At 56.6% G+C, this 15248-nt stretch overlaps 1 protein-coding gene across 1 annotated transcript in view; it reads right to left on the bottom strand.

Annotated features, from left to right (window-relative positions):
- OSBP2 (oxysterol binding protein 2) overlaps window positions 1–15248 on the bottom strand; it is a 124520-nt gene that overhangs the window by 25892 nt on the left and 83380 nt on the right. Inside the window, exon 3 of the mRNA XM_009280115.2 lies at window positions 9037–9287. Coding sequence (XP_009278390.1) covers window positions 9037–9287 — 251 coding nt within the window. The remainder of the gene's footprint in view (window positions 1–9036; window positions 9288–15248) is intronic.

Raw genomic sequence — 15248 nt, 5'->3', positions numbered from 1 at the left:
CCGGGGAAGGGTTAATAATTTTTCCTCCCCCCCCCCCCGAAATACTCTGAGCAGAAAGCAAAAGGGAAAATACAAGGATGGAGCCAGCCTGAATCCCAAATCACCTCGCACAAACAGTCGGATTGCAACGAGATGCGGTTTTGAGTGTAGTCATCTGCCGTGACAGCGATGGTACCCACAGCCATGCCGGTGGCCCAAGGCCAGGCGGGCTGGACACCACCAGAAGCAGCAGCGCAGGGAAACATCCAGACCAACACAGACTGCTTAAATAACGGCAAATCTGTCCCAAATCCTTGGAGCGACCCTCAGCCAGCTCACGAGCATCCCAGCTGTCTGAAGCAGGAGGATGCTGAGCCTCGCCGGGTCACGACACCACGAAAAAATAAGGTGGCATTGCATAAAAGCCTGTGAGGACAGTAGATGCGAGTTCGATGCCGAAAATCATCCCACTCCCTATCGCTTTTCTTCCCGTACTTCTAAGTGTTAAGCTGGCAGGAACTTTACATCCAGGCAAAATGGGTGCTATAGAAATGCAGGGACGTGGAAAAGCTCATTAGTGCCCCAACGGGGAGTGGGAAGACACCAGAGCAGAGCAGGCTCCAGCCCACCTCTTGGTGACCTGCAGCACGCACTGCACGCTGCCAATGTCAGCATCTCAGCAAAACCCCCAACGCTCACCCAAGGTGCTCCCAAAACTGCTGATGGTCCCGTTCCAGGTGGCACCTTATGCCCCAGCAGTGCCTGTTTCTCTCTGGGGACTGTGAATTCCCTGAGAGTCAGAGATGTCCGAGATGGAGACATCCAAGACAGAGACGTCCACACTTGGATGGGAGTCGGATCTGGTCTCATAGTTGTGTCTCTGGGAGTTTTATTACCTTATCGTGTTATTTTGGGCCATCTGCCTAAATGCCACAAAGACACCAGTGTTCCCTGCCATGAGGCAGGCTCAGCACTGCTTAACCAACCAAACACACCTTGCCCAGGGTGTAGCTCCTCAAAGAGGACCTCACCCCGGGTCCAAAGCAGCAGAGGCAGTCCGGGACCGGCACTGGCACGACGGCCAGACTCTGCCTGCAGCAAGTGCCATTACGGACATGTAATCCACCCCATGCAATAAAGAGAGGATTAGTGTGCAACAGTGGCAAATCCACCAGCCCAGCTGTGTTAACAGGCTCTAATCCCTTGCCCACGCAGCCTTTATGTAGGCTACCGAATCCGTAATCATCGCGTACTCGGCACGATAAAAGGAAATTTTCATCGTGGCTCTGAGAAGCGGAATAAGCCAACGCTGCCCACGGGTTACGGACCAAAGCGATGCCAGCTGGGAGCTGTGGCCCGGGAAAGATGCAGGGTCTGGTTTCCAAAGCATCGCGCTCTGGTGGAAAAACAACTAAGGCATTTGCTGGATGCTTCGGCATGCCGGCAGTACTGCCCCCTTCCACCCCAAAGCTCGCCAAGCAGCGCACGGCAGCCTCCACTGGCCGTGCCGGAGGGTTTGTTGGGGCACCACAGCGTGCCGAGGACGCGCCAGGACCGGTACAGAAGATGCACGGGGAGCTGAGACTTCGTGCTGGGACCTCCTGCTGCAGAGTGGCCGGCCCAGAATCGTGCCCTTGCAGGGCTTCGCTGCCCTCCTTCAGCAACGCTCATGTCTTCGGCTTTTCCTTTTGATGCTCTTACCCGCCCGGCCAGCAGTGGGGCCTCTCCACTGCCACGTGTGCCAAAAATCACCTCCCTGGGAAGCTCCCGGCATCAGCTCTTCCCCCTCGGGGAGGTTACCTCCGGGCGGCTGCTGCAGTTTCTTCCTTCCTCCTCGCTTGCCCAAACCACCGAAAACCACCGCAGCCGTGTGGGGACCCTCGCAGGAGTTTGCAAAGCAGAAGAGTCAACACCACGAGAGTGGCCAGTCTCCTCTTTTAGTGCACCTGGAGGCCTGATCCTGGCTCTGGTGTGCTCAGAGAGCTCTGTCCTGCAAACGGCTCTCACAAAGAGAGACTTAACGAGGCTCTCGCTGGCTTCTTCTTTTCTCGTCTGCCCCATGGAGCAAACTCCAGGCTGGAAGAGCATCTGTCCCCAGCTGCACGGCGGGCAGCTGCAGTGGCAGCAAGCAGCTGGCGCTGCCCGCGGGCAGCTCTGACCCTGGGATCTGGAGGAAGCTGCTTTGGTTTGGACCTCGGTTTCAGCCTCGTGCCATGCCTTTGCAAACCGCTCTGCTGTACGAGAGGTGCTGCAGGAGCAGTGGTTGCCGTTAGCAGCTCGTCTGGCGGCAGCACCCCTCTATCCCACTCGTCTCCCGGTGCCGTTAACTTCTTCCTGGGTAAATCCATGGGAGAGCAGTGCTGCCATTTCAGTGCCTTCTCCTTCGACAGATGCTGCGGAAGGAACTAGAGAGAAGCACCTCGGTGCATCAGCCCGGGCAAGAGGCGAACACAACCCTTGTGATACCAGGGACAGAACCCCAGAAGGGATTAACCCAGCGATGCATTGCTATTTGCCCTCCCCGTGTCCCCATCCTGCCCCAGGATGCCAATAATCACCAGGCACAGACACGTGGCAGCTGCCTGCGTGTTCCAGGCATGTGCCAGAAGATCACACGAGGTATGGGCAGGGCTCACCTGGTTGCAGCGCTGCGTTTAACATCAGAGGCAATGCCTGGCTGGGCCGTCTCACGGTTCAGCAGAGCTGCTGATTAACATCAGACGTTGCTGACAGTGCAATCCCCGTCTCTGACGTGCTAAGCCCACCAACATGCAGCCCCGCTGACCCAGCAGCCGCCCAGGCAGAAATGCTCAAAACTCTCTATAGCTGCAACGGAAAAGTTATCACGCTCAGCCAAAAAAACAGGAGGGCAGAGCTGCGAGAGGCATCCTCAGGTGCTGGTGACAGACGTGTCCCCCATCTTCTCACACGAGGCTCCAAGGGGAGCCCTAGGACAGAGTCTGAAGCCTCCTGGGGATTAGAGGAACACAATGAGGAGGAGGAGGAGGAGAAGAGGAGGTGAGAAGCCCCAAGACACAGTGAGGATGAAGCAAGTTGTCTGCAGGAGCACCAGCCAAAAGCCCCAGCCGGCACGGAGGCCCCATGGACACGTGTGAGGTCTGTGAGCACCCACACGTGTGATATAACCTGGCTGGAAGGACTCAGCAACCATAGGGAATGATGACGATGAGGGGAGCTGGAGGAAGGCACTGCCTGTCTGGGCAGATCTGATCAGAGATACTCTCACACCTCTAAATTAAAGAAGCAATAAAGGATGCTCCAGAGAAAGTTGCAGCAGCTCCGAGCGCAGGGGCTGGGCTCCGTGTCTCCCCTTCCCTGGACGCCAGCCCCGCTCTGGCAGCTGTGCAGGCAGGGACGGACCCCAGCGTGACACCCATCACCCTCCAACACCTCCCCCGGGTAACAGCAAAGCACCCACCAGTTACTTCGTTTATTCATCAGCGCGGTGCATCCACAGCAAAAACGCCCAGGACACGCGGACATCTCGCTGCAGCTTTCTCGTCCGATGAGGATTAGGGTTGGGTTAAAGATTTAATCCCAAAGCCGGGTGTTTTCTGGGTCGGTGACATGGTTTTCAATGAGCTGATTAGTGCACGTGTTGTTAGCACAGCACAGATAATTAACACAAGCCGTGTTACAGCGCAGGCATGCAAAAACAGGCTCCTCCTGCACGATCACCATTGCAATAGTCACAAGGAAGAGAAACCCTGCCCCGCTGCAGGGTTTGCTCTGATTTTAGGCAGCAGAGCATCTGCTTGGGGCCACTGAGGGTGGCTGGGGGCAGTCCCTGCCGCTAACGAAGCAAATCCAGAGGTTGAAACAGGCACCTTCTCGGTGCGGTGCCTGAATTAACCCCTGCGGTATAAGGATGCACAGGCTGGAGGGCTCCTCCAGCCCCACTGGCTGTACTGGGGTGAACTGGGAGCAGCCCGGCAGGCTGCTATTCCCTCCCTGCTCAGCATCTCTGCCCCAGCTGCCGGGAGCGCTGTGCAGGCAGAGAGGAGGTCGGGTCCGTCGTCCTGCCTGTGTCATGATGGGTTCGGGGACCCCCAGGGATGGCATCGCACACCCACCCGTGCCAGCAGCCAGCTCTGCGCCGGGACCCGGCCGGGTTTGCACCGGCAGCATCACCCCGACCACGCGGTCACCCCAGCGTCTGAGTCCCGGGGAGGAGAACCCAGGGACTCTGTTTCCTACCAGCTTTAAGCAGTTTTGCAAGCAAACACAGACACATACGGTGGTTAACCTATCACTAAAATAAACCGTTAGAAATTACACACCAGGCTGGAGGCTGCTCTGGTGAACCTGACGCCGCTTAGAGCACGCGCTCAACATCAGTCCGGTTTAATATGGAAACAATTTCAGGAGTACGGATTAATCACACCAGCATCCCCACGGAAGCTCGCTTCCCGAAAACAGCACTGAAGTTGGGACATGGGAAGGCAGAGGAGCGGCTCTGGGGTGCATCTTTTGCCCAGGCAGCTTGCTCCAGCACAGGCACTCAGGAGGTCTCCAAATAAACCGATTGAGCAGCTGTAACCCCCCGGCTCCAGCGCTCAGACCCTCCGCAAACCCCCCCACGGTGCTCACCGACAGATGCCTCCACCGGGCAGACACCGCTCAAAGTCTCCAGGAGTCGAGCGTGGCTGCGGGGAGAGGTCAGCTGCTCCTCGAGCCACCGGCGCACGGCACAGGGCCACGCCGTAACTGCTGCTGAGCCGGAGCACAGCCCCGGAGGGCTCCACAGAGAGAAATGCTGCCAGGGCTGGAGGATGCAGCCTCTGGGATGCTGCTGGGCATCCTGGAGAAGCTTAAACAAACAGCCTGGGGCCACCTTGCCCAGGGGAGAAGCAGCTCATATTGTTACCGATCTCACTTCTGGTTCAAGCACTGTGTTTCACATACTTAAAAACCCTCCTTGCGGGTTCAGAGGGTTGAAGGACACTCTTTGCTGATGTCTTGGGGTGGCAGTGCTCCAGACGGGTCCATTCCCGTGGGAAAAGGAAAACCCGGGTGGGGAAGTTAGTCTGCCTCGAAGCAAGTGCTTGGCATCCTCCACGTGATGATCTTGGAAGGCCACCGGCAGGGTGGCCTCTCCCCTAAGGGCAGGCATGGAGTCCTTCGGGTCTCTGGGACCGCCTGCTCCACTCCAGCTCATGCAGGGGCCTCTCCCCTAAGGGCTGGCGTGGAGTCCTTCAGGTCCCTGGGACCGCCTGCTCCACGCCAGCTCATGCAGGGCTCCCTCCTCACGAAATCTTGCCCGCTCAGCGTCTCCCACCCAGCACCGCACCCCTGCCCCGGCTGCCTCTCTAACTCCTCCCTGCCCGGGCTGCGCCAGCCCAGCAGAGCCTTCCCCACCTCTGCTCCTCGTAAACCTTGAAGGAAAATGCAAACTAACCCAGGAGCAACACACGACCAAGCCCGAGGCCTGCTGCTCTCCATGCTCACGTCCCTTAAGGAAGCACAAAGCAAGCCAAAAGAAGAGCGCAGCTATTGCACACTTGCACACAGTTCGGCCGCCTCTGAGCGTCACTGTAACAAACCCCATCCCCATTAAAAACCTATTTCTAGCACCACCCACAGCCCTGAAAAGCTCTTCCTGACGCCCAAACTGGCTTCCTCAGCATGTCCGCACGGCCCTCCTGCCTGCTGTCTACTGCTAAATGATGAGACGGGAGCTTTCTCTGCTCCTTGGATGAGTCTATGCAATTCAGCACGGCACTCTTCGTCTGTGTTCCTCTAATTATCACTTTAATTTGTTGCTTCTTATTTTTACGTACCTCCCACTCCTCCCCCACGGCAGATTGCGACTTGCTTTTCTGTGTCTCCTCCTCGTCGTTCCACACAGCCCCGCTGACACGGGGCATCTTGGTCCCGGCAAGGCTGAACTCTGCCGCGAGTCTCACCCAGCATGGTGTTACGTGAGACTTCCAAGTTTGGACGGGAGCAGAGTGAACGGGTGGCTCACAGAGCTCTGGGCTTAAATTTAAGCCCTGCAACAAGTCAGTCCCTCCGTGTTTCATATCCTCACCTGTAACGCAAAGGTCCGGCACGTCCTGCTCTGCCTCTGCCCAAATCTTCCTCCGTCATGCCGAGCATCACTCGCGCAGGGGCAGCCCGAGCCGCTTTCTCCTCCCGATCTCCAGAGAAGCAGCCGGAGTCAGCCGAGGCTGGCACCCCAAGCGCGCAGCGAGGAGGTCACTTTCGCAGCGAAGCTCTTTCATTTACATATGTATGTATTTATTTCTACTTGCTTGCTGCCGCTCCCTGCGGCTCCAGGAACATTTACATAATCGGATCACAGGCAGCTGGACAGAAACCGCAAGTGCCGGCCCCGGAGCATCCGTCCCTTCCCGCTGCAGGCAGCAAAGCCCAGCCCTGCCCTGTCCCTTGCCCACTGGCCGGGGCACGCTGGCCGCACAGGTCCCAGCCAGGAGCAGGACCCAAGCACAGAGCCCAGGGCTGCTCCCATGAGCCTGGCGCTGCTCGGGAAGAGGGCAGGGGCAAAGACGGCTCCCCGGGTTTTGTCATAGCCCATGGCTCACGGGTCCGAACCCCCCTAAACTGCTTGGGGGTGCAACCAAAAAAGAAGCAAATGCAGCACAACCTCGGCAACGAACGGGCAGTGCTGCGTGTCACCGTCCCCAGCCGGCCACGGCGTGGATGTGAGCCGCAGCATCTCCTGCAAAAGCAAATCTCTGCTGCGCGGGCAGAGGCAATGCCCTGGGAGGCAGGATTCGGCTGCGCTGGGTGGGAGCGGATCAGCGAGGTTTGGTGCTGGGGCCGGGGCAGACCGCAGATGCAGAGCATCCATATGCCGGCACCAGCCCACCGCTGCCAGCTGGGACCTCTCTGGGCAAAAGCCGGCGGGTGAAGGATCTTTAATTTCTCCTGCGAGGAACTACCGACCCGTCAAAAGCACCCTGTGCTCCCACGGGATGCGTGGCCCTGAGAAGCCCGTGGGGATCGAGGTGGACAGGAGGAGCATGTATTTTCACCTACTGCCAGGAGATGGCTTGACTCCATGTGCTTCCCTGTAGCGATGTTTCATGTTTCAATACAGAAGATTTCGGGACCTTTGCATTGCACAGAGCCACTCCCCCACCCCATGAGAGACTCCCTGGGCAGGGTCCGCGCAGCAGCTCGCGGAAGGCATCACCCCATGCTAAAAAGATAAATCAAGGCGCAAAAAGGGATCTGCACAGGAAAAGGTGGCAGCGTAGCTGGGAGCACCAGCCCACCATCACGGGGTGGTCAGGCTGTGGATCCCCCTCCCTCCTGGCCCCCACGACCCTCCCCTGCTCGCCCTCCTCCTGCCTTTCTAATCCATCCCCCTACAAAGCGTCGCTGCTTTGTGGGGGTCAGCGTCCCCCTGCCCACAGCTCCATCACCTCCCCCCGAAATGACAGGCTCATCAGCAAGCTGGGAGAGCCTCCACTACCGCCCCATCCTGCTTCTTCCACGTTACAGCCTTTCCCCTTCAGACACCTCCTCGAGACGCTCAGCCACAAGCTGAAGTACAAAAGGATGCTGTTAAAAACGGATCTCTGACATCCACCTGAAAACACATGCCTCGCTTCCTCCCTGGCCCCTCTTACCTGCTCGGTGTTTTGGACAAACCATGTTTCTACCGTTTTTTCCCTGCACAACAGTTTTTGTGCTCTTTCCCACTGTCCAGACAGCCTCACTCAAGCTTTTATCACGTCACAACCACTGCAACCTCCTCCCTAGGCTGGGCACAGCAAATATGGCTCTGCTCATCCCTTCCCAAAAGGCCGCTGGAGAAATCCTCTCCCCAGCAATTCCCTGCCCACATCCCATCGCTGGTCTGCCTCGTAACAGCAAACCCCCGCTGCTCCCGGCAGCACCAAGGGTTCCGCCGTCACCTCGTGCCACTCGCAACACGCTGCCATCCCCGCTCCAAAAACTTCGACAAACTCTCTGCAGGGAGAGCGCTGCACAGGCACCCCCAAAGCTGCTCCAAAATGCAAGACACAGTCTCAGGAAGCCCCCGGCTACAAAATCCTGCGAGTGCGGACAGGGAGGATGCTGCGACCACAGGGCTCCTGAGTGCCCTCCGGCTCCCACTGTGGATTATTATTACTTTTTAAAAGCTCACATAAAACAACACACGACCTCCTTTTGCTCAGAGCTGGGACAGCACGGCGACAGCACTGCTCCATTCACAATTCCCCAAGCTCTGCCTTCATATATTACTCCAGGTCTGTTAGGCTTTTGGGTTTGGGGTTTTTTTTCCTTCAATAATTTATTTAGTTTTACTTTCTCTCCCCCTCTCCAAAGCTCCCCAGGGAAAATCAGTCTTCCCAGGAAGGGCTGTCTCACTGCGATGGAGGCAGATCCACACCCCAAACAGAAGCTGTCCAAAAGATAATCAGAAAGCACCATCACGCTGCACAAGGCAGGGACCAGCGCCGGTGCCGGCACGCGCTTCACGACCTCCAACCAACCGGTCTGGGAGAGCACAGCTGGTATGAGACAGCTCTCGGACCCTGAAGGGGTTAAATCCCCCGGTCATGTAAAACAAGGGCAGCTTCATGGAAGTCAATGAGGCTGCGAGTGATGTGGGGATGTGGGTCTGAATCCGCAGCAGGCAACGGGCTCCGAATTGCTGTGCCAGCCAGAAAGGTACCCCCAGGAACAGCTGAAAACCCCTTTGCACCCCAAGCCTCCGCTTTACCTGGCTCTACATCCAAAATGTCCTATTTTGGAGCAGCCTCCCCAGAAAGCACGCTGTAAGGATGTAGCGAACTTGTGCCTCAGGGGGCTACATGCACCCATGCCCGCTCCCCGGGCTGCACCTTCCCAACTCCCATCCCCTCACCGTGGCGCTGAGCCGGCACCGAGCTCCCAGCCGTGCCCGAGCCCGTGCCAATGCACAGCTCTTGCAGAAAGCCGGTGCACAGGGAGAAAACGGGGCCGTACCGGAGGGAAGAAGGACGATGGAGGAAGAGGAGGAGGAAAACGCTTCTCCCTCTGCCTCCTCGCAAATGCGGTGGCTCAGCCGGCAGCACTTACGTTGATCATAGCATTGGAGGTGATGCGGAAGAGCGTGGCTCGTTCGTTCACTGCCTTGATCTTCTCGCCGCTCTCGGCCGGCAGCTTCAGGTTCTCCAGCTCGCTGAGCGAGCGCTGCAGGGCCGCCCCGTGCTTCGCGATCAGGTCATTGCAAGTGCTCAGATCCTCCAGCTTACTCGAGAGGGTTTTCAACGTGCCGTGCAGCTCGCTCTTGTCTGACTGCGAGGCGGGCTCCTCGTCGCCCGAGTCATCTGCAAAGGGAGGGATGGAGAAAAAACAGTTTCCATGGTTACCCCCGGACCGTACTAACCCGCCAGCGCCGAGGGCAGGGGGACCACCTGCCTCCTCCCACGCAGAGGCAGCTCTGCCAGGGCTGGGGATCATGGCCACCGCATCCCCCGGGAGCGGAGCGTGGCGTGGAGAAGCAATGCAGGACGTCACCCAGAGCCCGGCGGAGGCATCCGAAGGGCTCCTGTGGCTGTCACCAGGATTTGGTTCAGGGCTGCTAAGGCTGAGCAACGGGGGGTGGCACAGGGATCGGTGCCACCGGGGAAGGGCCATGCGCCAAACCTCCCCTTCCCACGCACGGCTATGGGAGCCAGGCACAGTGTCAGTGCACCTTCCACTGGGAGCGAACCTCACGGGGGCTCTGCAAGGTCTGCTTTGGGCAGGATAAACTATTTCACCCAAGGGAAAGGTCACAAAGACACAGGGGAGAGTAACAGCCTTCACCCAAAACCATCATCACACCTTCAGAGGGCAGAAAACTCCACAATCAGCATCTCAGGTACAGCAGAAATGGTTATTCCTGCAACTCCAGAACACTTGGGTGACTTAAAACCAGAAAACCAACCCAAAACCAAGCAGCGAGTATAACACAGCATTTCTTCAGATCATCCCACAGCTCCCACGGGGAAGGCGGAGGAGGTGAGCAGCTCCGAGAGGCAGCATTGCCCAAAGCAAATACAAAAAGCAAGAGCAGAGCAGGTCCTGCACAGGGTCTGCGCCCCATCCCTATGTTCAAAGTTTAGCCAAGATTTCTCCGGGTGCACCCAAAAAACACTAAGGCGGCACAGCGCAGAGCAGTCCCTTCATTTCCCCTCCCTCAATCATCACGCCTTGGTTAAAGCGGGGGTGCAGCACGTCACCTTTCTGCGCTGCAAGGAAAAGGAGAAAAGCCCGTACGTCACTGATAGGTGAGCGTTTGGTTTTTATTCCTGGCTCATTTGTAAGACGGTTTGAAATGCTATAGATATTGAGAGTGATGTTCAGCCATCGCTCGTATCCATTCCACTGCTCTTGGGCCAGCTAAGGAAAGCGAGAGAAAGAGCGCCCTTCATTTAACAGTACCAAAGCGGCGTTTCTAAGGCAAGAACCAGAGCAATCTGGAAAATATAAAAGGACCATCAACCCGGAGCACAGCGCGGTGTTGCACCGAGTCTCGTGGCTATGAAGCTACACAGAAATGATGTGATGCGACAAGGAAGCATAGCCCAGGGACAAGGCTTATCCTGCACAGTGGGATTTACCCCAGCTGCCCAAGGACGACGGGAGAAGAAAATTAAAGCCCTGCTGGGAAACAGGGCACTGAGCAAAATGCAAGCAGCTCATGAAGCACTAGGGCACCATCTCCCAATGCAACCATTCGGTCTATCTGCAACCCAGCCCCGAGCATCCGCAGCACACAAACCTCTGATTTAAAAGCCAGGAGGTGAAGTGTGGCTTGTGGCCACCAAGGATGCTCAAGGAATAAATAATCCATCAGTGCCAACATTCGCAGCACCCACGGGAAGCCAACTGAGACCTTCCCAAGGAAGGTGAGCAGCCAGGCAAGGTGCTGGGTGCAGAGCTGGCTCCCACTGAAAGGCCGGGGAGCTACTGAGCTGCACGGCCGGGTGGGAACAGCTCCGCTCTCGGAGTCAGGACCAGCATTTTGGAAACACGGGTGGCACCAGGGAAGTCTCCGGCACACGTGGAGGAGATGGGCAGGAGAAGAAGAACAGGAACGGGAACATGCAGGATTTGAAGGCTCCGTCCCCAGGAGGGTGCACAGAGGTACCAGGGCGATGGGCATGAGCTTACACTGCGGGTATCTTGTACGTGCCAACTGCAAAAGATCTAGCAGGAAAATTTAAAACACTTTTCCACCAGTAAGTGAAGTAACCAAAGCCTCCCTAAGGTCCACTTTCTGTTTCAAGTATTTCCACGGTGCCCTTCATCCTGGGGCACACAAAGGCACTGCGGGTCACTGGCAGCGTATACACATCCCCCTGAGCTTTGAATATTGTCTATGTACCTGTCCTCAGCTGGTGCATGTGAAGGACAGAGCACACTGTACCGTGCAGCCGATCCTCTCCAGGAGAGGAACACTGTGCTGTTACTGCTGCTCAGAGCCGTCTCCCCGAGGCTTTCCAGGGCAGTCTTGGGCAGAGGCTTGAATCCATCTCCTTTCACAGTCTCCCATGCATCTCTCCTTCACCATCAAATACAGCATGAGCTTTCACCAGAGCTACTGCCCAGCAACACGGCTTCCACCTTGCAAGGCTCTGTCTGCAGCCATTGCCTCTGATCGGGCTGGGAACCTGCTCCTCTTGAGCTACAAGGTCCACGTGCTGGTCCAGCAGGTCCACCCTGCGGCCCTGCCCTCGTCCCACGACACCGCACACCCCACACACACCCGCAGGCACCGATCCAAACACAGCCCAGACCTCAGGCATGCAATCCGCACACCGGGTGGGCACGGGATGGTGGTGGCATTTACACAGCTCAGCCCGGCCAGAGCCACCCATTTCCAGCTCAAGAGTCCCTGGCTCTCTCCAGGCGCGCATCTGCGCTCTCCCCACGAGCATCCCGGCAGCCTCTCCTGGGCTGGGCGAGCTGCCTGCGCTCCAGCACGCGGACGGGAGCCACCTCTCCATAGAATCTGGCGATCTGATCCCTAAGGAGTCCCGTTTTCAATGGCCAGTTTATAATATGTTATAGTGTTTTATAAAACTACCAGAAGCAGAAGTGAACCACACTGGCTCAGTTTTCATCACAGACACCAGCCAGGCAACTATCACCGCTAACTGTCAAAAAACACCATTACCTCTGTGGGACTCAAGGGGACGAACCAAATTTGGGATTTTTCTGTTTGTAGACATCAGTAATACTTCCCGAATATAATTTTATCTGTTTACAAAGACTGCAAAAATGGTGCCAATCAAGAGGAAGCATCTCCGCCTGTGCCCAGGCAGCATTTAACCCCAAAATCTCTCCTCTCAGATCACAGCCTGGGGATTTTGCCCATCATTAAAACGCTCCAACACAGTGTCGGCACTGCACGGCGACGGACAGGCTCCGTCCTTTGCCAGGGCATTATTTCCTGCCCGTCGCTGCCCATTTGTCGAGGCTGCGGTAATGATCCCTGCCTGCATGCTCAGCTCGAGGCAGGAGGCACGAACGCAGCGTGGCCCACTTTTTTTATCACTGAGCAGAATTATATAATCCCCTCAAAGCCCAGGAAAAAGAGGGAAGGTACCTGGGTCAGACCATGCCAGTCGTGATGCTGCTGGTCCAAGGCTAAGTTAGCTGAGCTGAACATCCCTCACCAGCTCCCCGCCTGCCCCAAAGCTGCCTTCATTGCCATGCCGGTGGGGCGGGCAGCAGGATCCCACCTTCCCCCTCCTGCCTGTGCCCATGGAGGAACGGGGTGTCAGACCCTCTGCTGAGGCTGCGGACTTCAAACGAGACCTTAAGGCTAGATGGTCGAGATGCACCCACGGGCTGCCTCAGGAGCGAAAGTGCACCCAATGCAGAGAAACAGAAAACTTTACGCCTCCTCTGTTTGTAGACATCAGTAATACTTCCCGAATATAATTTTATCTGTTTACAAAGACTGCAAAAATGGTGCCAATCAAGAGGAAGCATCTCCGCCTGTGCCCAGGCAGCATTTAACCCCAAAATCTCTCCTCTCAGATCACAGCCTGGGGATTTTGCCCATCATTAAAACGCTCCAACACAGTGTCGGCACTGCACGGCGACGGACAGGCTCCGTCCTTTGCCAGGGCATTATTTCCTGCCCGTCGCTGCCCATTTGTCGAGGCTGCGGTAATGATCCCTGCCTGCATGCTCAGCTCGAGGCAGGAGGCACGAACGCAGCGTGGCCCACTTTTTTTATCACTGAGCAGAATTATATAAACCCCTCAAAGCCCAGGAAAAAGAGGGAAGGTACCTGGGTCAGACCATGCCAGTCGTGATGCTGCTGGTCCAAGGCTAAGTTAGCTGAGCTGAACATCCCTCACCAGCTCCCCGCCTGCCCCAAAGCTGCCTTCATTGCCATGCCGGTGGGGCGGGCAGCAGGATCCCACCTTCCCCCTCCTGCCTGTGCCCATGGAGGAACGGGGTGTCAGACCCTCTGCTGAGGCTGCGGACTTCAAACGAGACCTTAAGGCTAGATGGTCGTGATGCACCCACGGGGGAGCAATAAGCAGTGCTGCCTCAGGAGCGAAAGCACACCCAATGCAGAGAAACAGAAAACTCATTACGCCTCCCATCCCCGCACCCCTGGTAAGCACATCCCTGTAAACCAGCACTGCCTCCGCACCCGCAGCCCCAGCGCCCAGGATGCACAGAGCCCTGGACCAACTGAATCACGCTTCTGTGATTCACAGTAAAATAAAAATATCTCAAGCAACATAATTTGCTGTAATTACTTCAAATCAAAGCACAGGAAGAAGGAAACACAATGTTACAGCTACAATCAAATCAGAGCAAGTTAAAGCAGAAACGATCACGCAAAGCACCCAAACAACCTCACTGCCATCCCACCAGGGCGAAGCACTGATACCGGCTCTGAAGATGGGTTTCCAACCCCCAATAAATGCCGAAACACCTCCCAGCGCTGAAACACTCTGCTCCTTACTGCCCCCGCAGCACCAGCACAGGCCAAGCAGGATCGATCGAGTCCCAGGGAACTCCTGGTCCCTCACTTCGCTCCCTGGAGGTTTTTTGACTGTAAAGACGGTTATCTGTGAAATTCTGGCTCTGGGAAAGCCGAGAGCTTGAATGAGGTCTTGGCTTCACCTACAGGCGCAGCACTGGGAAAAGCATCCTAAAAGGGCCAGGAAAAAGCAAACCGCAGCCCCGTGGGGATCACCATCATGAACAGAAGAGCAGTGCGTGCTCTTATTATTTTTTAAATTATCCTCATGTTTCCTCCACTCCGTCCTTCTGCACTTGCTCCACACACAGCGCTCACCGGAGACTTTGGCATCCTCCAGCGCCGGGCTGCCAGCAGCACGCTCCTCTCCAGCCCAGGGAAGGGAGGCGTGAGGACCAGCGTTGCCTTTCCCCCTTCTCCTGGGAGCCCGAGGGAAAGCTGACCAAAGCCAAAATAAGTGGAGACACAAATCCATCTCCTTCCTCAAGCAACCACCAGCCTTTCAGACCTGCACCAGCTTCAGGAACGTTCCTGCTTGTCCCTGCGGCACAGCTGGGAGGGTGGGGACAGGGTTGTCCGGGGTCTGGACAACCCCTCGTTTGCCCATCTGGGGGAGGATGGTCGCCGGGAAGCCGCTTTGCTGCGGCAGCACGAGACCCACCAACACCTATGGTTACTGCTGAAGGTCATCTGTAAAGTGCTGCAGGAGAGAGGAGCAGCAAAACTTACTCTGATTGCTGAGGATAAAGGATTCACTCATCCAGAAAGGTGAAACAGCCACAAGCCATCGCCTGGAGGTCTTCACCTGGAGCACGGCAAAATGCCGGGGCGTTGGGGATCCTTCCCTCATTCGAGCCTTTGTATAAACCCAGCCAGGAAAAAAAAAAATGGATTTTGCTTTGCTAAGGCTGGTAAGACACCCCAAAGGTCAGGAAATACCCACAGAGAGAGAGACTGTCCAGGGCTCCTCATTTGAGGACAAAAACCACAGGCGATTTGCAGAACCAAACCTGCAACTGGCCCAGCAGACTTGCACCACTCGGGACTTCAGCAGCCGCCCGAATGGGGCGTTTCCTAATCGCAGTGATTCAAGATCACAAAACCTCTTGGAAGCTGGAGAAACTTATATTCCTAAATGCTTGGGAGCTAGGGAGGGGGGGGAAACACGACTGCCAAGTATTTTTTCCATCTCCGGTGATGGCCGATAGGCCCAACTTGGAAGAGACCTGTCGAGGACAAAGCTGTTTCTCACCGAGACCCAGCGTGGACACAGCACACCAGGGACATCTGT

This window comes from Aptenodytes forsteri, unplaced genomic scaffold (assembly GCF_000699145.1).
Source record: "Aptenodytes forsteri isolate BGI_AS27 unplaced genomic scaffold, ASM69914v1 Scaffold196, whole genome shotgun sequence".
Lineage (NCBI taxonomy): Eukaryota > Metazoa > Chordata > Aves > Sphenisciformes > Spheniscidae > Aptenodytes > Aptenodytes forsteri.
The sequence above is the reverse complement of the archived record's forward strand: the minus strand, read 5'-3'. Positions and strand labels throughout refer to the sequence as shown.